Consider the following 23,768-nt stretch of genomic DNA (forward strand, 5'->3'; position numbering starts at 1 on the left):
GCATAATAATTACACAGTTTCTAGCTTAAACGTTTTTCAAGAAAAATAATTTCCAGTGGTTGAGATTCGACGAAAAAATGTTCAAGGGAACAAACGATATATTTATTTTTGCAAATCTTGTGTCTCTACGTTTCATATACAATATACCTAACGTTCCGAGTTTTAATAAAATTAAAAAATGATTGATGGAAGAAAAAAATTTCGTAATTATTGTTCTTCTTTAATTTCTAATGGTTATTTTAAACCCAATAAAACATTACTTTTCCATTTAGCTCTTCAAAAGTTTCAGAATTTTTAGGATTTACATAATTTTATTAACAAACTCAATTAGTAAAATTATTTTTACAAATCTTCAAAGAGTGAAATTTAAGGGTCAGACACTTGTATACTATTTTCAGCTATCAGTAAACTCTGTTATATGCTTCCCTAAAATTTACTCTAATAGTAATTGTAATTATTTTGGGGAGAAATCATTTATTAATTTATTCTGATAGTTGTGGTAATTAGTTCAGTGATGAAATCCGTTACTTATATTTCTGATTGATTTCATCTGTGAAGATTATTCACGTTATTCAATATACTCTCTAATTTGAACTTTAATAATTTCATTGTTGTTCTATTAAAACCTTGATAATTATATTATTTTTCCATTCGAACTTTAATAATTTCATTGTTTCTCCATTCGAACTTTAATAATGAATTTTTTTCAGTTCGAAATTTAATAATTTGATTGTTATCCCTGAATCCTTACCCAAATTGTTAACTGAATAAATTTGGGCTTAAAGTTTCTTTCTTCCTTGTCTAACAAACTAACTTTCATCAACCTCATGGATTATATTACTGTTATTATTAGTAGAAATATTATCAAATTCTTGTCAGTATGGTTTTGCGTATAATGGACAAACTAAATGTATCCTTTAACTTCGACTTAAAGATACCGTCGGTGAGCTATTTACTCTGGACACAGATTAAAAAACGTGTTTAAGAGAATGGACATAACTCAAAACGCGTGTTTACGAAAATGGACATAGCTCAAATTGTGTGTTTAAGAAAATGGACACAGCTCAAATTGGATGCTTAAAAAATGAACATAGCTCAAAATGCGTGTTTAAGAAAATGAATACACCTGCTCAAATTGCGTGTTTTAAAAAAATGGACACAGCTCAAAATGTGTGTTTATGGAAATGAACACTACTGAAATGACGTGTTTACGAAAATGGACACAGCTCAAAAAGGGTGTTTAGGAAAATGGACACAGAAAAATGCGCCATTTCAACGTTTAACTCAAGCTTAACAACTAAATAAGAAAATTCGTGCTTACTTTTTCTTAATTATCTAAACACTAAGCATAATCATTAAGTCGCAAAGTACTGAAATTTGGGGTCTGGGTGGTTGGATGTAGTACAAATGTATCTTTTCAGACGATCTCTTCGTGTTTAGAACATTAAACGATAAAGTGGTTTTTAAAAATCTAACTTCGTGCAACGTTAATTTAATATCTCTATTTTAAATTTAAAGAACTCGTGACTACCTTTTAAAAACAACTTTAGACTCTTAAAATCTTTTTTAAAAAAAAGAAAGAAAAGGAAAAAAAACTTCTATAAAAACTGATTTTAGGCAAATGGACTAAATCACATTACGAATTTATTTGGAGCCATTAGTCTATTGTTTAAAAAGAAAAGAACAATTTTCATAAAGTAATTTTAAAAACGAAATCATATGCTATGTCTATTTTCTTAAATAGCTCTGTTCATTTTAAAACACACATTTTGATCTGTTCATATTTTTTTTAAGCACACAAAGCTGTGTTCATTTTCTTAAGCACGCATTTTGAGCTATGTCCAGAAATAAGAGTGCACCTAAGATATGCTTAAGATCAAGATATTAAACAATATTTAATCGCCAAACATAACTGAAATTCTAATTAAAGTTTACTTTTTGTCAACTGATTTAGAATTCTGGGAATTGTTTCATATTTTGAGAACTTGTAATAAAGTAATTAATGATCTTTCTAGAATCCTATTCTTTCCCGATGTTTGGAAATCAGTTTTAATTTATTTTCTACATGTTACACACCCACATGCTTAACTCTTTCTTATCCTATCCTTTGTTTGATTATCTTGTTTGGTTATTTATCTACCTTGTTCCTCATCCCTTAATAGTTAAATTACTTTTTTCTTTGTTGAAACTTGTTTCGCTCCTATTTTTTTTCTGTCATTCTGTGTTCTGATATGTTTGATCATTTGACATGATGATTTTAACATGACATGATGAGAAAGGTTTTTTTTCATAGGTAACAATACATTTTGTAAATCACTGATAAAAGGAAGATTATTGTAAGATGCAGTACTTTTACTGAGAGGATTTATGCCCTTATAATCAAATTTTTATGTACTATGAAAATATTAAAAAGTGGAAGAAAAAATTTATGTTTGCAATAACTTTCTGGAAAAGTAAATTTACCAAACACTTATAGTTAAAAAATATATAACTTATGGCTTATATTCTTTTGATAATACTTTTTAAAATTAAAATTGTAAATTAAACAATAATCTATACATTGCACTTAATTGCAATTTTTTTTTCTGGAGTTGTTACTATTTCTCAATTTTTCACTCTTAAGATAGAGTGTTCTGTAATGGCCATCCTTCATGTTTATTTTTTGAATTCTGGAAAAAAATGCAATCAAAGAATTCATCACAAATTTATACAAAAGCACTGTCTAAATCTAACATTTTAAGTGAGAAGGGTGGGGCTGAAAGTCCTGAAACCTTTTTCATTGCCGAAGAAAACAAAGGAAATAAAAGATGATGATTAGAAAAACCTCCCAGTTTTGACCTATCATTCTGATTTCCTCTCTAATGACTCAACAGATATTGAAAGCCCTTTTGTTTCTTCCTTGCTTAAATGTCGCTATGTGACTCCTAACATATATACTGCATTTTAACGAGGGTTCTAAAAAATATACATTAAGGGGGGTAAATACAGAACACTCTGCACAAAAACTGATTAAAATTAAAGATAAATTTGTCTTTTTAGACATTCCACGGTGTATCATCAACCAACAAGTCGAGTTAATAAATACTTAGCTCAAGCAATTGAGGCGAGAAGTGTTGATCAAGAGAAATCTACTCATGTGAATATTGTAACTCTATTTTTCAAAGACAGGTTAAAGGAAACACAGGTAAATACTACTCTTTCAATAGTTTCAGTATGATTCTGTAAGGCAACGGCTCCCAAAACATGTTCCGTGGAACCCTAGAGTTCTGTGGGAAGGTCACAGGGGTTCAGAGAGTTAAAACCCTTTCGATAAAACTTATTGGGATTTTTGAAACTTGTAGCTATGCTTGTATCCATAATTTATTTAATATCTTTTGTGATATTATTTAAGTAGAATTCCAATCATAAAACAAAACAAAATTTATAATTTTTTTTACAGTAACAATGCATTGATAAATTACAAAAACGACATGAATTTAAAAATAATTGCAACAGTATTTCTAATCGAACTTTTTAACTCAAAATCAAATAACTTGATAGTCTTTAATAACCAGTTTATAGCACAGCTTATAACAATTCTTTTTCGAAAACTATAATTCAGTTTGTTTTGTTTTATTTCATCTTATGCATTTGTCAAAAAAAAAGAAAAGAAATTAGAACCAAGGCTAGAAAATGTTCCAAACCTGTAAATTTTTAATTGCTTTGCATAAAAACCAGTTTTAAGACTGTTGATAAAACAACGAATGAATTTCGTTCTTGACATGGAATATTTCCAAATTAATTTGGAATCTTTTAGGTTGTATTCACAACTGCTAAGGAGCTTCATTAAAAAAGTCGGTGTTCCTCCAAAATAAGCTCGATCATTTAGGGTTCTATTGTCGAAAAATTTGGGAACCGTTGCTTTAGGGGTTGCCCCTTTCCCTCATATTTTGAGGGTGTCAGCAATCCAAATATCTAAAAAAGAATCTATGTTTATTCAGAGTACTTTGAGTCAAGTACTTTTTGTGTCTGTTTTCGTAACTTAATAGTTATTATCACTATTTGAGGTCACCCCCTTATCACTATTTGAGGTCACCATCTTTTAAGATCGACATTCAGTTCGTGAAAATCCGATCATTAGAATAAAAGTCATTGATATGCGCACTGTGCGTTAAAATTGGACAAGCCACGATCCAAGACAAAGAAACATTATGATCTCCAACAAATCCATTGCTGCTGTTGATAAAATGATTGGTTTGGTGGAACAATTACGACAGCAATTTGGCTGTATCAAAACTACTTTGCTTTGTTTCGTTTTGACGTTTTTAGCGGGACTTTACATTTGAAGAACAGTGACATTTTAGTAAAAGTTTAAACGTTTTCATTACTTCACTCAATCTTTATGTTTTTTAGTATATTTCTAAAGGCATAATTTTTGTGGGTATATTTATTTGACCCTGACTCTAAGTAAGGAAGATTTTTAACGATTTTTGTTTGTAGTATCTGCTTATTTTCAAGGATGATTTTTATTGTTTTTTATAAAATATAATTTTGTTTGAAGAGCTGAAATAATTATACAGGTATATAGGCTTATTATTCCCGAAATTAAACTTTAGCAGCATCAATTTAAAACGAACTGGCATCAAGTTTTATCTAGCCTTATTAGTCTGAAAACCGCTCCATAAATGATTTAGAGGAAACGTGAGCGATTCAGAGGAATTTTCCCGGTATTCATCGCTTAAATTGGCAATAATTCTGTAATTATTGATGTCAAAATGTTATATCATTTCGTTACATATAAAACACTTGTCTAAGACTGAATTAAAATATTTTATTAGTTTTTAGACAAAAATAACTACAGCTGTTGAAGAACATTAATTGTTTTAAATTTTTTCATTAAAAATTAGCAGTTTCATACAAAAAAGATATTTTTTTTAATTTATAGAAATGTTTATAAAACTATTTTGGGTATTTTTTATATCATGGTAAACTACGCGGATCATGATTGGTTATTTGAATCTCATTTTTCCTCATAATTTAGGTCACTATTTCACAAATTTCCAGCGTTGAACAACCACTCAGTGAATATGCGGATTTTATCATTTTCAACTTCTTAGCTTTGAATCTAGGAGACAAGGGAACACCTGTTTAAAAAGCCAAACGAGAAGAATTCAAGCGAAACTAATAAACATTTCTCAAAATCGAGGTGAAAATCACGAAAACCTCTTATGGTTTGCTAATCGAGCTCTGATCTGTCTTAACCAGAGCAAAATTTGCATCAACAATGCAATCTCTGAGTTCAGGGAGCATAATTAATTTTAATTTCTTCTTCCACTCAGTTCTTTCCCTGAAAAATCTCCATTTTTTTTAAATTTCACTTGCCTGCTTCTTTCACTCAGTTTTTAATTTATTTAAATTCTGCAATATGAACTGGTAAATTGATTATTCACTCTCCTCTGACGGTATATATAACCGTTTTAGCGCTATTATCGTTATTGTATATCCTACGCCAGGGGTGGCGAACCTTTATGCACCAACGTGCCATTTTCTCTAAAAAATTGCTTAATGAGGCCATAGACGTGCCGTCAAATAATTTTTACTTCGTGATTATTGGGAAAATAATAATACTAAATACTATCAACTCAAAACTCTTTATTTACATTGAAAAAAATATACATTTTGCAATGTCTCAGTTATACACGCAATTCAACTTAAGGTAACATCAGTATGATTTCTGTTGTTGCAGATTAAATGACCAATAAGTTATTTTAAGTTGTAAGATGTTAGTTTAAGCAGGACTGTTGATTTTTCTGCTAGTTATTTATTGTTAGCTTGTTTTTTACGGTTATGAATTGTTTTTTTAGTATTAATTTTTAATTTTTTCATTAATAATTGTTTATTCTTTTGTTTGTTTTTTGGGAATTTTAATTTAATTTTTACATATGCTTCATAGCGTAATAAAATTTGTGTAATAACAATTCATAGTGTAACAACAATTGTGATCGGTGGAGTGCCCAAAATATTGCGTCGCGTGCCATTGGTTCGCCATCCTTGTCCTACGCTATTAACCTTGTCCTCATTTCGTTTAAGCAACCCTAACATCTAAATAATATTGATCTAGATAAATAAACTTGAGCATATTTTTTACCCCTTGCAGCATAAAAGTAGCAAAATTCCGCGGTGAGGCAATTTTTCCTTCAATTTAACTGTAAAGTCCACTATTTTCCCATTCATGGCTTATTTTGACTTTTCTGTGATTCTGACTTTTTTGTGTGATTCAGATCTGAATTCAGTTGTCCACATTTCTGTGAAATATGCAAACATGTTTTGCAACATTTTGCGCGTAAACCGTGGGCTGTTTATAACTAAAATAAACAAAAAATTGCGAATTCTTTTAAAGTAATATTATAATGTATGATTTTTCCACTTATATATGAGGTTTATAAAGCCCGATTTACATGTGGCAGCAGTCAGTGAGCTGGTGGGGGACCAATTTGATCAGACTGCGAAAGTACCGAGGTTATGCAGTATCGGTCTACGTTAAACTATTTTACCGTAAAGAGGTCGACTTCACGCTCAAGTCATTGGGCTACCAAAGCGGAGAAGCCATCCTCTTTGTAATTCAATTTGTCAGGATCAAAATTGTGATAGTATGTCTTCGCATCATCCTCTAGGACATGGGTGGCGAACCTTTATACACCAACGTGCCATTTTTTCTAAATAATTGCTTAATGAGGTCATAGACGTGCCGTCAAATAATTCTGACTTCGTGATTATTTGGGAAAATAATAATACTAAATACTATCAACTCAAAACTCTTTATTTACATTGAAAAGAGAAAGAAAAAAAAACATTTTGCAATGTCTCAGTTATACACGTAATTCAACTTAAAGTAATATCAGTGTGACTTCTGTTGTTGCAGATTAGATGACCAATAACTTATATTAGGTTGTAAGATGTTAGTTTAAGCAGGACTGCTGATTTTTTTTTTGCTAGTTATTTACTGTTAGCTTGTTTTTTACGGTTATTAATTGTTTTTTTAGTATTAATTTTTAATTTTTTTATTAATAATTGTTTATTATTTTGTTTGCTTTTTGGAATTTTAATTTAATTGTTACATATGCTTCATAGTGTCATAGCATTTGTGCAATAACAATTCATAGTGTAACAACGATTGTGATCAGTGGAGTGCCCAAAATATTGTGTCGCGTGCCATTGGTTCACCATCCCTGCTCTAGGATGTGCGACGTGCAATATAAATGGTTCATAGTGCGACGTAAATAAAGCACTATTATATTTTGTCTAAAATAGGAACTCCCCTAGCCATTCGTCTGGACCCATGACGGTGACTATGATAACGAGGTATAACTTTTTCAAGTACGGGTGTGGGGTCATTGTTTAGGACAAGTTTTGGCTCCAGTCGGCGAAAGAAAAGAAAACATAAGAAAGAATTATTTGTTTTGCTATTGATTTTTTTAAATTTGTTTTAGGCTCACAACTTGTTAAAATTTGTAAATTACAGAAAACTCTTATGAATGGTAAAATGATGTGTAAATTTAATCACAAATTACAATAATAAAACATCCTAGAATATTAAGCCTGTTCACACATCGCCCCTCGTAAGCATAGCATAAGCGGAGGGATACACCGGAAGTTTTCTAAATTTTTTTTCCGGTTTTAGGAAGCATGTTATTGTTTACGTTCAGTCAAACACGTGGAAATCCGATGAGAACCACCTGAAACATGATCGATAAGTCATTTAGATTAACTATAACCTGAACACAAATAAAGAGTTTTAAAAGTGATTACTGAAATTCGTAATTCACGTACTAAAATTTTGTCGAAATAAAAATATTATGATTTTTAAAACTTTGGAAAATCGTCGCTATAACCATCGAAAAAAGCGATCGAAAAACTAAAATGATGTAGATTTGGCTCCTTAAAATATACGGTCGTCGGGCTACCAAAGCAGGGGAGCCATCCCCTCTGCAGAGGATAAAAATTGCGATGGCCATGTCTTCGGATCATCATCAGGGATGTTTCCCAGACCGTCGCCAATAGCTCATTGTGCAGCTCTAATGCGACGTAAATAAAGTACCTACCAATTTTTATCATGAAACTATTAAACTAAATTTACCAAATGTAGTAAAAATGAAATTTTGTATTTAAATATGTTTGATTATTTTTAATAATTATCTAGTTTTTTATTCATTTTTTATTAGAAAGGGTAATTTTCAGTATCTTTTTAATTAAATTTACTATTTCCGTTTAATGTTCTTATCCTAAAAATTTTTAGTATTTAAAGATGCTGCTGGATAGCGGTACAGAAAAAAAAAGAACTTTGTGTCAACATATTACAGGTTTAAAAGTAATTTTTAAAAAAATTAAAATATGCTGGAATTATTAGCAATATTAATTCTATAATTATTAACACAATTTATTTTTAAAAAGAAAATACAATCAAGTAAAATAAAATGTTTTATGAATAAATTATTTAGATATGTGTTTTTAAATTTGGACTAATCTATTTATTTAAATTTTGAGTTTCTTTTTTCTTTTAATATAACTTTAGACATAATTATTATTTTTAGTTAAGATTACAAGATTTTTTATCATTCTAAATAGAAGTAATGCAATTGATATAATTAAATGTTTAATAATATCTCTAGTGTGTGTGTAAATTGTGGTCATGTATTGTTTTTCAAAAATTACTATTTTGAGAAATAATTTTTTCATGCATTTTTTTCTTTGAAATGATAATTATGTTTCAGTGCCAATGCAAAAACTTTTTTCCGATGTTTATTGTTTTGTTATAATAATGACTTGGAAATTTTAAAATTAAAAAAAAATCTTATGACTAGTCAATAAAAAATTTTTTGAAACAAATTTAGCAATAAAAACGCGAGACACGTTTCTCTGATCCAATTTAACACTTAACATGATTTTTTTTTTTTTAAATTTCAATGTTACTAGATGTTTTTTTTTGGTTTCCATTTCAAAACAAAAACTATAAAAAATGGACTTCAACTAGTAATTAAAGTTTATATGAAAGCTGAAGAATTCTTTTATACTGTTGGACCTGGTTTATATAAGATAATTAGGCCTGTCATAACTCAAATTATGGATGTATTATTGTTGTTTAAACTATTTTCATCAATTTCACTCTGAATTGAGATTTTTTTTAGTAGTGTTGAAATTTAATTTGGCTATTATTGAAATTTCATGTGGCAATAAAAGATAAAATGAAAATTAAATAAAAGGAAAATTAAATAAAAGGAAAAGATGATTATACATAAATTTATTCTTGTATAAAATTATAGCAAAAAAAAAAAAGAAATTGAAGAATAATATGTGTCAAAAAAGAAAAAAAAAGGAGGGGTGGAATTAAAATTTCACGATTGACTTTAATCATCAGAGATATTTGGAAGAAAAAGACTTGGAAAATCAAGATTCTGCTGTATATTATATTTTCAGCATTATTTATTAATAAATAAAGCAAATCTTCTTTGCAATAATTACCTTGATGCAAAGAAAATCTGAAATTTTATTTTAAAAACCAGATGTATTTAGCAAACAAGTTGTTTTCCTAACTGCAATATGATTAAACAGTCTTACGATTTTTCAGTTGAAACTTCTAGTAACAAAGTTTTCTGATTTGTTTTCAGTATTATAGTGAAAAAGATGATGGGTTTGCTAACAGCATGGTTTGTTGCTTGACTGTTCTTTTATTAATGGGATGTTTAGAAGTTCTTATGCTAACAAGGTAATATTTTTCGCATTACATTTAATAATTAGAAACTGAAATAATTCTACTATTATCACAATCCTTATTGAATATTTACACCTTTGAATTAGGTAGCTGAAATTTTTACAATCAATCATGTCTATTTTTTCTCTGTGATGATTAATAAATTCAAAAAGAGTGTTGGACTTCCCAAGAAACATTTTCACACATATCTCAAAAACATTATTATTTCTATTTTTTTTACTTTTTGTTTAAAAAATATTTGTGTTTTTATATATATATATATATATGTATAAATTTGTGAACAGAAATTTAAAAACTTTTGAAAATTCTGATCATGTGATTCTATGAAAGTATAATTATCTTTTAATGCTTTCTTAGGTTAGTTCCTTTTCTACTTCAGAATATCATCAAATAAACTGTTAAAATTTGTATTCATTTTAAGTATTTTATGGAAGAAATATTGAAAAATTGACACCTTTTCCATTTCGAACTGGCTTTTCCTTCATTTTGTAATTTTGTGACTCTTTTTTTTTTTTTTCCTATTTAGGTGAAAGTTCTTCAAATTTAGCTTTATGTGCCAGTGATATTTGGTTCATTCTAACTAAAATGGACCATTGCTGTTGCGTTATTGATTTTTATGGAAATTTTTTGTAGAACTTTATTTCACTATTAAAAAAAATCTTGAATTATTTTAGATAAAAACCACTTTATATTTTTGTAATAACCAAAATCAAAAAACACCTTTTTGATTTTTTATGATTTGATTTTTTTTTTCTTTTTGAAAAGTTTAACATTATGGGGAAAAAATTGTTCTTATCTCATTAAAAAAATCTCGCAATATTTTTTTTTATTATTTTTTAAGGACCATAAACAAAAAACACCCTTTTGATTTTTTTATGTTTAAAAGTATTATCTTAAACATAATGAGAAAAAAATTGAGTTGGTTAAAGTTGGGGCTTCCCTGAAAAAAATTCTTGAAATTTGCAAAAGAATTACAACTATTATTTTAATAAAATTTTTCAAATGTTTATATACATATACACATCCAGCATTTTAATACTAGTTTGATGATATAGTCATAAATAAAAGTTATAAACATTACGAGCATATGAGCCATCTTCTTTAAAAACGTCATCTTATTAAAGTAGCCAAATTTTAAAATGGCCTTCTAATCAGTTTTAGTTATAAAAAAATTTTAAAAAACGATAAAAAAGTTATTTTATTCGTCTTTCTTCAAGTAGTTTTTCGCAAAAATCTTCGACATGGTGGCAAGAAGATGAAATGGTTTTTTATTGGTCCTTTTCAAATGGAATGAACCATTTGTGAAAATCTTATATCTTATCATGTTATCTTATTATTTTAAGTTTTGTGTTATAATTTGTATTGCACAAGGAGTTTTTTTAAAAAGAAAACACTTATGAAACAATATAGAATTTTTTCTATAATATCATTTTCATTTTTTTTTATACTAGATATGTCAAAAATGACCAATGAAATAAGAAATCAATAATAGAAAAATGGAAAGTGATAAAAATGTATTGTTTACTGCATTCTGAATAAAGAATTTTTTTTTTCTATTCGTGTCTTAAATTTTGTTATGAAGTTTGCCAATAGATGGCACTGAGAAAAATGTAAAAACATTGTTTTAAAAGTATCCACCAAAACAATGTGACTCAATCTGGGAGCAAAATTTAAAAAAATGCTTTTCTAATTGTTTCACTTTTATATGCAGCGTAGAATAGCTCTACAGTTTTCTAGTCAATGGTGCCAATCTCATTGACAAATTTTGAAACTTGTTGAAAATGAATATTTGGCTTCATAAACTGAAAGTATCAAACCATACATTACTATCTTCTTTTGTGTTAAATTATTTTTTTTAAATTGTAAGTTATAGAACACTCAGTACGCAAACAGTATAAAGTATTATAAATTATGTTTGTAAATCTTAGCAATTTTATGTAAACAAAAAGTTTGTTCTAATTTGGAAAATAATATCTTCTGAACTACCTATTAAAAGTTTCCTTCATAATTATTATCTATTTGAATCTACACAGTTGAAAAAGAATCATTAAAATAATCATGATATCAAAAATTACATTTTTTAAGTTCATATTTAAAAACTTTTAAGTGTTTGTGGTGATGTTTTTAAAAATAAGATCTTAAAGATAAAAACTAATAAAAATTGTCATACACCATCATTTTTGCAAATGTTTGAAGTCTTCAAAAATTACAGTGTCAAATTTACAAAATTTTGAAAAGCAGAGAGTTATAGCATTTCCACACAGCACCCTGTATGTTCTTGTATGTATGTTAATTACCAATCTTTGTAGAAAACCATGATTGTTCAACTACTTGAAAATTTAAAACCTCTCTAATTATCTCAAAAATATGTAATAATTAGTTTTGGTAGAAAAATTCTAAAAGAAAAAAATTTTCATAAAATTGTTACAAAGCAAACACCAATTACTACAATTCTCCTTATATTTTTATTGGTATTTTTTTTCTTTCTATTTTAGATCATTTCTAATGGTGATAGCTTTCATCTTTGCTTGTTGTTGGATTGTTCTCTTGATAGCTTTGTCCTTGGGAGCGAAAATGAAGGTAAATATATCCTTTTATATTCCCCTTCACATTCCAGATCGAAACAGAGTTTTTAAAAGAAAAAAATTTTCTTAAAAACCAGGGCTCGAAAAACCGCCCGTCCGCATGTCCTCAGCGGTCAAAAATTCCCAGCGGACAACCAATTTCTCGAATCCGACGTCGGCACGGACGGCCATTTTTCCGTTAATGTTCATGATACATTTTCAATTTTTGTTATCTTACAATCTTTCTTGAAGGAGTAGATAAAGAAAATTTTTCTCAAGAATGGGTGTCATTAAAATTTAAGATACATAACATCGTTAAGAAATGTTCATGATACATTTTCAATTTTTGTTATCTTACAATCTTTCTTGAAGGAGTAGATAAAGAAAATTTTTCTCAAGAATGGGTGTCATTAAAATTTAAGATACATAACATCGTTAAGAAATGTTCATGATACATTTTCAATTTTTGTTATCTTACAATCTTTCTTGAAGGAGTAGATAAAGAAAATTTTTCTCAAGAATGGGTGTCATTAAAATTTAAGATACATAACATCGTTAAGAAATGTTCATGATACATTTTCAATTTTTGTTATCTTACAATCTTTCTTGAAGGAGTAGATAAAGAAAATTTTTCTCAAGAATGGGTGTCATTAAAATTTAAGATACATAACATCGTTAAGAAATGTTCATGATACATTTTCAATTTTTGTTATCTTACAATCTTTCTTGAAGGAGTAGATAAAGAAAATTTTTCTCAAGAATGGGTGTCATTAAAATTTAAGATACATAACATCGTTAAGAAATGTTCATGATACATTTTCAATTTTTGTTATCTTACAATCTTTCTTGAAGGAGTAGATAAAGAAAATTTTTCNATTGACATTCCAGATAACTTGACCTTTGTCATTTAAATTATTTCATAAAAGAAATGCAATATTTCATAACAGAAATACTAGGCTACTATTAGTAACCTAGTAATTATTTTAATACTGTATAATGTAATCCTAGTATTTGTAATCCTAGTAACTACTAAATCATTGTGCAATTTATATAAATGTTTATAATAAATAAGAGAAAATTATATTTTTATTTATTTAGAAGCTACGGGTTAGTTTCAAAGGAGGATGGGTACATAGTTGGACGAGCCGTCCTTGGGGGCGGGTAAAATTTCTGAGTTTTTTCGAGCCCTGTTAAAAACTGTCTTTGTTGAAGTCTACTCCAATCCCATGTGTGCAGTTCATCTCAATGTTTTTATAAGTAGATACTCATATATCACTTCAAAATTGTCAAATCATTTTTTAGTAGTTAATCCTTAACTTACATGGAATTGGCACTAAGTTTAATTGTTGATATTAAACAATAACATTTTTATGGATTTCTAGTTGCTAAAAATGTTATAGGTATTTTAAGACACTTCAGTGCTATTCGCAGAAAGATTTTGTGCTAATACTAGATTAATAAAAGATTTCGATTTAACAAAAGAATAAAGATTGCAGCCATCTTCAGGGCTCAGTGTCTGAATGAAAAAAAGAAGTGCTTTATAACTATAAAATTAATGGTTAAAATGCTATGAGGGCCAGAATTATTCTTCATAGTTTATTTCTCTCCCTTTGTCTAATTTTTATTTGTTCTCTGTGCACATTGGATATGAGCAGTAATGATGTCTTCTTAGTAAAAATCTCTCTTTAATTTTGTCAGTATTTCTCTAGTTGTCATGGTTGTTTTCTGACAAAATTGGCGCTAATTCTTTAAGGAAATCAGTCATTCAAATATAGTCAATTTAAAAAAAGTGTTTGTTATTTGAGTTAATTTGCTATTGTTTTACTAGCTCTCGATAAGAATGTCTAGAGATATGAAAAAATATGCTTTAGGTAACCTAGATACATTGAAAACATTTAGATAATTTAAAAAATTTATAAATTTTATTTTTTTCTATTCTGTTAATTGTTGCTAAATTTCTAGACAAGTTTTTATAAATGCAATCATTATCATTAATTGCACTGCTTGTTTTGAAAAAATTTAATGTGAATTTAAAAACATGAAAAAAAAACTTTTTTAGCCAAAAGTACACTAAAAAATTGAACGATTTCAAAATAGTATGCAAAATGTCTATAAAACAAATCATTTTAACCATAATTTTTGAAGTAACTATCTTATGAAATGGTTTTGAATACTTTTAAATTGTGCCATCAGTCAGGTGACTGTAAGATTTTTATTTCTGCTATGCAGCATAGATGTTTTTTGGAATAGCGTGAAAATTAATTAAATATCCTTGAAATAATAGCACATTCAATTTCAGCACTTCAAATTCTATAAAATACAAAAATTTCTGTATCAAAATTTTTCATTACACTTGGAGCTGTTTTCTGTTTGGAGGCCAGTTTCTCAAATGCATGTTTGAGAGCAAAAGTGGCGTTCACATATCTCTGCTTCTGCCTCCCGAAGCAGAAAGCAAACTTTTCCTCGAGATATCAGCTGCGCTTTGCCGAACCACTTCACTCATGAGTATGTGTCTGTGAACAATCAATCAGACACCAACGTATTAAATAACTGTTCACCGCTTATAAACATGAAACTTTCTATTTCCATTTGAATTTGCTTTTGTTTTTATAGATATGAATTTTAAGTTTCAAATATTAAAAATTTAGGTTATGAACTAAATGAAAATTTGAAGTGACTGAATCATATGCATGGTGGAAGTTTACTGTATATGGTTTATAGAAAAGGATTTAAATTTAATTTATTACTAAAGATTTAGTAGATCAATGAACTAAAACTGACAAATGGAGCATTCGGTTTTCGAACTCAACAAACACGCAAAAATTAAAGGAAGAGTGATTTTAAAATTAAAGATAATTTTTTATTTGAAACAGAGCAACAAATGCCTATATTTAATTACTGCTAAGGCATTGTACCAAAGAAATTTTGGAAAATATCGAAAACTGATTGGGAATCTTTTTACATTTCAAATGTATTACAGTTTATAAAAATGATCACATTTTTCTAAAGGGATATCCTTCTATAAGGAAATAATTTATGAAAATGCATTATAACTCCAGATAATAGTAAATAAGTATATCTAAAAACTACAACAGAACATATGAACTATGATTTTTTTTCATTAAAAATTACCTCTGAAAGTTTTAGATTTTTTTAAACTCAATAGGAGGGTGTTATAATCCTCATATCTCCACAAGCTTTTTGTTACCTTGTACATCCGCAGATTACAGGTCAATCACAAGCTCATATGATTGACTAGGAGAAAAAATTCAAAAATTTTCCCTGAAATCAACTAAAAATAAAATATTTTAATTTCTTCCATGTATTCTGAATAACATTTATTTTGTTTTTAATTTCTCAAAATATTCTTATATTTTTGCAGTTCATTCTTTGGAATATTAACCAATCATTTTCCATGCGCATGGCATCGATTGTTCTTACTATTACGTTTATATACATTGTGGCTCAAATAAATGTGGTAAGTAAAAATAAAATAAGTTTTTTTTTGTTCAATTTTAAATGTGCCAAAAATTAATTTTTTCCATCTATTATATCAATAGTAAGAAGAGGGAATGAGTGTTAAAATCGCAAAGATGACTGATTGTTTGCTTCCAATGCAGAAGCAAATTTTAGACAGATCGCGACATTTCGGATTAAAGTCTCCATAATAAAGCATGATTGGGTTTTATAGTTTTTTATTCTCATTGAAGAATCTTTTCCTCACCTTGAAACGTGTTTTTTTTTCACTTTGAACTTCAGTTCTCATGGAGTCTCAACACAAAAGTTATTATTGTTTACTAAAGTGGATTTAAAATAAATTTTGTAATAATCCTTTAATATAATAAAGAAGCCTGAGAAATGGTTCTAAAGAAATGTTAACTACAGTAAATATAAGTATAATAACCAAGTTGCCAACTTTTCCGATTTCAGCTGAAAGATTTCCTTTCCATATTTAACGTGGTATCAAGATTTATGCTTCAATATTTTATTTTTTATTTAATAAATTTGATTTAAAATGTTCTTAATCATCTATATACCTAGTTAATTTGAACATATATAAACTATTTGATAATAATTTATGTAATTTTAGGAGCTGATTAATTTTAAGAAATTTCTGCTCACTGTTATTGCTTCAATTTTTATTTTATTACCATTAGAAAACATTTTTGTAACTAACCAGCCTTTAATCGACTGGGGTCTCAGTAGCGTTGCCCTGTTGGTTGCCGGAGGAACTTTTCTGAGTGTTGTTAGTTTGAGTTCCGGGGCTAAAGCATACATATGACATTTTTTCCCCTTTTCCCTGAGATTTAAATAAAAAAAATTTATTTCATTCCTTATATTAATTTCTTTTTTTTTTCCTATTATCTTTGTGTAGTGTTGTGTATTTTGTTTAATGAAATTCTTTTTATGAAAGTGTTAATTTATTATAAATTTATTAAGCTAACCACACACACATCGCTATACTTGTTAAAAAAAAAAAAAAGTACAAGTGTTGTCAGCTAAGAACTAAGTATAAATATTCTAATATAATGTCAACAAAGATGCGTGTTTTTAAAAGTCTAATCTATAATAAAACCAATTTCATTGACAGCTAAGAAAATATATTTGTCATGACCAAAATGAAATAATTTTTATGTATTAAAATCAATAGAACTTTTAAAAATTTCATTCATTTATTATTCCCAAAATGAGCAATGTGTTATTTAATTCAGCAAACCTGGCCGAATCTAAATTAATTGCAATCTAAGTTTATTGAAATATTTTTAGTTACATTTATTTGTCAGATTTGAAAAAGTAAAATTCTGTGGTCTTCGTAGAATAATGTATATATAGGAATGTAATTCATTTGCTATAATAAAAAATAAAATTGTTTTGTTGCTCATATTTTCAAAATATGTTTATTTTTTCCACCAATGTATTGCTGATTTAATGATTTTATACTTAGTTATTCTAGTCAATAAATAAATTAATTTACAGCTAAGATGAAGAAAATTTTTGACTAACCCACAACCCGAATACCAAATAATTTGATGATCAGCAAATCTCGTTTAATACCAGATAGAAATAGAATATTTTGGAAATCAAGCTCACTCCGTAAAATAATCCATTTTTAAAAAAAAAAATTATAGAAAATATTTGACAATGTTGCGTCGAAACACTGTTAAAGAATAAAGTACAACTTTTTTGCTTTACTTTTAGTTAGTTAGCAATCAGAAATAGAGTAATATAAAGTGTAATATAAATATAAAAGTATAATGGAGTGTAAAATTTTATGAAAGTGTAATGTTGACTAATTTCATCTGTGCTTTCTAAATAGAGGAGATAAAATGAAATTTCATAAAAATGCCAAATGGCCAGACACAACTTGCTGAACAGTAACTCTTTGTGACATCATAGTGACCTCCCATATCGGCACTCTAGGAGATTATTGATTAATGATGCCGTTTATCTGATATATGCTGTTTCTGTTGATATATATAGATTATTATTATAAATATATTTAATATTATTTTAATTTTGATTTATCATCAAAATGGTGACAATCGAATTAGGTAACATGATTAATGAAAAAAATCAAAGTTTAAAGATTCAAAACTAATTCCTATTTTCCAGTTTATGGATTTCTTATACTTAATTTATTTAGTTACTTTATTAAATTTGAAAAACATCAATTAACAGTCTATCTACATTATGGGTGCAAAAATGAAGCAAATGAGAAAACAAGGAAAATTATGGTCTTATGGAAGGCATATAACCATAAAATTAATAATATTTCTTTTCAGTTTTCCTGCATAAAAGAGCCAAAGTGCACTCCATCATCGAAATCCACTCAAACGTCCTTCCTTCATGATCACTATTATTGTCCACTGCCTCATTACATCATTCTTACTTGCATTCTTACTTTCTTATCAGTGGTTGTTTTTCTTAGAGTGCCCATTGTGATAAAAGGATTATTGCTTGTTCCTATGACACTGATTTTTATTGTTGCCATACAATTTGTAAAATTCCAAATATTCTATTGTTATGATGAAAGAGTAGGGTAAGTACTCATCTGTATCTTAAAAGATTGATTTCTTTCTTTACTTTAAAAAAATAAAAGTAAAATAGTTATGTACAAGGGAAAATATGGTCACCAAAGTTTGGTCAGGAGAGCGATCTAAAGTTTGGACCCCTTAATGCTAATTTTACTTTTTGCATATTTCGCCATATCTCGAGAACTTTTTAAGCGAATTGAAAAGTTTTTGCACACAATTTTAAAATTTGTTTGTCCAACGATAATTCCACACAAAAATTAACTTATGTATCAATGTAATAATATGTACCAATGTAAGAATTATGTAACAATGTATGTAAATATGTATCATTTATATTAATAATAGTCGGAAATATTTTGAATTAAAAGTCAACAAATTTTCAATTCAATTTTTTTTTCATCTTTTAAAGTAAATAATTTTACATGGCAAAATACAAAATTTGTGCGACATCGGTCTAATTTATGAGAAATCAAATTTATGAGAAATCTGACTTTTTAAAGTTCAATTTCTCAGGCACTATTCTACCGATTTTGCCTGAATTTTGTATTTTGCAGTGTAAAATTATATACTTTAAAATGATGCAAGAAATTGTATACCTTACAATTTAAAAAAATTTCGACCATTGTTAAATAAAATAATAAAAAATAATAAATGTTTAATAAAAGTTATTTTTTGAATGGAATTATCTGTGAATAAACGAATTTTATAATTGCGTGCAAAAATTTTTCAATTTGATTTAAAAGTTCTTGAGATATAGTCAAATACGCAAAAAGGTAAAATTAACATTAAGGGTCCAAACTTTGGATTGCTCTCCTCACCAAACTATTGGGACCATATTTCCCAGATTGCGGCTACCCCCCCTTTATTTTGGGGGTCAGAAATCCGAATCCGTCTTTAAAAAGGTATGTTTATTCAGGGAAAGTTCGTTTCTGTGTCTTATTTCATAACTTAAAATATCGTCTTCAGGGTAAATGATGAACTTTGTTAAATATTGTACATGTGTATTTTACACTCTAAACTATAAATGTTTAGGAAATATCTCCTATTTTTGGAAATTGTCACTGCAACCTTCCAAGATGGTGATAGCTGCTTTTTATATCTTTATGCTTCTTGAAAAAAGGTGCCAATATTTTCAAATTATTACTCATTTACTGTTGAGTTTAAGATTTAAAATATTGATAGTAAAATATGTATAATTTAAGTTTAATTAATTCCTTGTGTATGATTTTTTGAAATTGATATTGTTTCTGAAACAAGAAACTATCCAATGTACCTATGTTCCTAAGGTTTCAATTTCTTTTGTGCCTTTATAAGCCCTTTATACAAATAGCGACATTTATAAAATTTGATTACGAAAAATCACTAGTTTTTTTTATTATGAAACTAGGTTTTATTATACTCCTTTACAAAAGCATTGAACATTGAAGGTCCTTGAGAATCTTACTTTTTATAAATTGTGTTTAAAGAATAAACAACATTGCCTTATATATTTTTTAAAATAAATATATTCTATTATATAAAGTGTGCATTTTTTTTCTACAAATAGTCATTGATTATCATGCAAACACCAGTGATTTGAATAGTTTATCATCAAGAAAACTTAAAAAAGGCAACCGAAATCAATTTTTCTACATTCCAATGAAAATTTTAGATACTGGGACATCAAAAGATGTTTTGATAACTGTTTAGTTTGACAAAATAACTTCCACGATTTTGAAAATTATTTTATTATTTGAGGATTCCAACTGGATAGCATATCAAATTTTTTTTCAAATTATACATAGATAAAAAATGCTTTTATTTTGAGTTTTTAGGGTAATCAAAATGTGTTTAAATTTGTTAAAATTACTGTATAATATCTTAACAATGATTTATTTCATATATGGGAACTTTTTTAGTTCGTTTTTAAACATTATGATATGTTATAGGGGTCCAAAATATTTTTTTGCCCGGGGGCCCTGCATTGCTATTAAGACGGTCCTGATTTGTTTAGAAAAATATTAAATTAATTTTCATTCCCAACTGTTGTTTTTTGTTTTCACATACTTAATGATTTACTAAATAGCATTGAAAATAATACGAATTAAACTTGGCAATTATATACAGTTTAAAAAAAATGTTTTAATGTTTCAGATATGAGATTCTTTTAACTTTTAGCATAATTTCAGACTTTCTAAACTTATATTTCCTAATTATATTTTCTAACTAATACTTCCTAATATTTCTACATTATTTTACTTTATTATTATTTTATTCCTTTAATCATGATTTATCTATAAAGCTTGACAGTTTGTTGAAGGTACACATATAGCAACAAAAAAAAATACGTATGCAAATAATTTAAAAGTTTTTGTTGACGCAAAATAATTTTGCAGACTTTTTTTTATATTTATTTTATCATGATTTGATTTGATAAGTATTTTCAGAATCTTTTGTTCTTTTCCTACTTACATGTCTGATATTCGATATTTCTTTTTTAAAAAATAATTTCTTCCTCTTCAGTTGGAAGAAACTTAATTTTTCCAGGACGTTTTTTTTCCACTTTCGTAAAACTTGTCATCCTGGCTTTTTATGAAACTGAAACTTATACCATATATGCTCTTATTTAATCTGTGTTCTTTTCTCACAGGTCTATTGTGCCTGAACAACTTATTGGGCTTGTTGTGATAATCCATTTTTTAATTGCTGTTTTTATCCATGGAAGACAAGTGGAATGGACTGCAAGATTAGATTTTCTTTGGAATTTACAGGTACTTAAAAGTTACATATTTAAGTAAGCAATAAGTACTTAACATGTTGGAAATGATGATGTTAAGCCACAATTAATATTTTTTCAGCATTAAATTTTATTTACCAAAGATATTTTTATATCATTGATTATTTTAACCCCTTTTATTGTACTCTGTTAACTAAAGTATATTCTGAAGTGTTTTTTTTTTTTAAATAGTCTCTTAGTGTTTTTTTCTTTTCAATTTCTTTTTAGATTGCATAGCTTCTGAAAATTGATCATTTCATGCAAGTAATAGTTAAATGCTTTGTTTGTTATTGAAGGTGATTGCTTTGATTTTGCCAAAGAAATATTAAAACTGTACTTTTAGTTGTTTTATCAACCTTTTCATTATTACAATTTTATTTTAGTTTCACCACAATCATTTTTACTTCTGCTAAAAGGCAGCATGTTATCTTACCTTTGCAAGAAAAATGTAATATCATAGTGTGAAAGGAATTTAAAAAAATGATTACAAAGTGTGTTAAGATAAGTAGATGATATTATAATTACACAATACAAGTCAGAATCACATACTGCTTTGTTTAATAGAAAATTATTAATAAAAGTTTAATGAAAATGATTTGATGAAAAAAAGGGACAAAGGAGTACTACTCATTTGGGTCAACAGTACGAAAGAATTTCAAAATGACATTTTAATCATCACTCTTTTTTGTAACAAAATACAGTACAGAACCCGTTATCCGGAAATCAGAAAACCGGAAAACCGGAAAACCAGAACGAAATTCGATAAATTTTCCAACCATTTTTTAAAAAATAAATTTTTTTTCCTCATAAGAATTTAGTATTTTTCTTTCTTTTTCGAAAGATGTTTACCTTAGAATCATTTTGGAAATAATCATTAGTGTATTACTTCATNATAGTTCGAAAGCCTACTTTAACAATAGAAAAAACGGCTTTTTGTAGCGATTCAGAAAACCGGAAAAATCAGTTATCCGGAATAGCAATGGTCCCGATCGTTCCGGATAATCGGTTCCCTACTGTACCTCTATTTCTGTAAAGCACTGTTATGAAAAACAGTTCAAAATTCATTTAATGAAAATTAATTATAAAACAAACAATGTTAACTCCTTATTCTAAATATTTTGCTTATCTGAAGTAGCTACAAATAATCAAGACCTACAGTATTTTAAAACCACTCATTCATATTTTGCAAAGGCAAACAGAGATAGTAAAATTATTTCATTTATAATATTTACCTAAAAGAACCAAGGATATTGGAATCTACCCAAAATTAGTAATTATTTACAATGTCACACATCTCATTCAATAACCCTGCTCCCTGGTGGCCGACTGCATGTTCATCTGAACAGAAGTAAATAAAAACTCTAAATGTAAACAAAACATTTTGACTATTAATGTCCGTTGATTAGTGCAATTGATGTCATCCATCAACCAAATATTACAACCAATGGTATTTTAAAAAACCAATTTAATGTTTGCACAGAAAGCTATTATGTTATCTTCATTATCTCAGAGAATCATTTCTTCGCCATCCATTGTAATATAAATATTTATATTTGGATAGCAAATTTTTAATGTACTTATGATTTGTAATCTTAATTTAATTTAAAAAAGTAAAATAACCTCTTTGTTCTTTAGTAAATATATTGTAAATTTTTTAATTGGCTCAATTTCCCCAAACTCCAAGGAAATTTATTGGTTTTAATGTGGTTATCATGGTCTAATGTAATAATCTAGTCATTTAAATATTCAATAATTTAATATGACTATTTTTATGAGTGCTGTCCTTACATCACTGAAATGAAATAATTTAGTGAATAAAAATACCATTTTTTGATTATTTTTAAATGCTTGGATTCTTTTGTTCTATTTCTTCACTTGATAAGTATTTTGAGTAATCAATATCAAATTAGTGGATTTAGGGTATGAAATACCATATTAGATCAACCAATAAAGAAATTTATGTTTACAATTTAGATTTCAGTTATTTTTTACATATTTATCAAACCCGCTTCTAACATGAAAAATACTAAGTTTCAGATTTTGTAACCATTTATTTCCCTGTTTGCAATTTCAAAATTTTGAAGAAAGAAAAAACATTTTTGCAGTTTTTACATTTTTAAAAAGCCATAACTTGAGAAATAATTGACCTATGGAGCTAAATTTTTTGCCGTTTATTCACTTTATAAATTATATTACATGGCTAATAGATTTTGGAACATGGAATTTTTAAGCTCTATGCAATTGATCTTAACATTATTCTGCAGGTCATAATACCTATGTACAAAATTTTATTCCATTCACTCAAATGGTATGCTCTCCAGAGGGTCATATGTTGGCAGAGTCATTTTATAATCACCCTGTACATTCAGCTTTCAAATGGAAATAGTTAAAAAAAATCATTATATTAAAGATTTGGATCATGATCATAAAAATTATTATTTGGTATCAAATAGAAATTGTTATAATTCTGTATCACAATAAAAACTGCTCAATTCCTTAGAAGTACACTTTAAGGCAATGCAATAATAAGCCACAAAAAAAGAGAAAAATTTGAAAAAAATTATGAAGTAGGAGCCTATATGAGATAAAATAAAGCGTTTCTCATTTTAGTTAATATTTTCAAACGTCATTTTAGAGTAATATAAACCTAAATTATCTTAATACAG

General features: G+C 27.5%; 1 protein-coding gene across 1 annotated transcript in view; it reads left to right on the forward strand.

Moving 5' to 3' along the window:
* LOC107453371 (adenylate cyclase type 1) overlaps positions 1-23,768 on the forward strand; it is a 188,150-nt gene that overhangs the window by 142,216 nt on the left and 22,166 nt on the right. The window contains exons 10-15 of the mRNA XM_016070185.3: positions 3,040-3,184; positions 9,645-9,742; positions 12,244-12,328; positions 15,695-15,790; positions 18,096-18,352; positions 20,977-21,097. Coding sequence (XP_015925671.1) covers positions 3,040-3,184; positions 9,645-9,742; positions 12,244-12,328; positions 15,695-15,790; positions 18,096-18,352; positions 20,977-21,097 — 802 coding nt within the window. The remainder of the gene's footprint in view (positions 1-3,039; positions 3,185-9,644; positions 9,743-12,243; positions 12,329-15,694; positions 15,791-18,095; positions 18,353-20,976; positions 21,098-23,768) is intronic.

Source organism: Parasteatoda tepidariorum, chromosome X2 (genome assembly GCF_043381705.1).
Source record: "Parasteatoda tepidariorum isolate YZ-2023 chromosome X2, CAS_Ptep_4.0, whole genome shotgun sequence".
Lineage (NCBI taxonomy): Eukaryota > Metazoa > Arthropoda > Arachnida > Araneae > Theridiidae > Parasteatoda > Parasteatoda tepidariorum.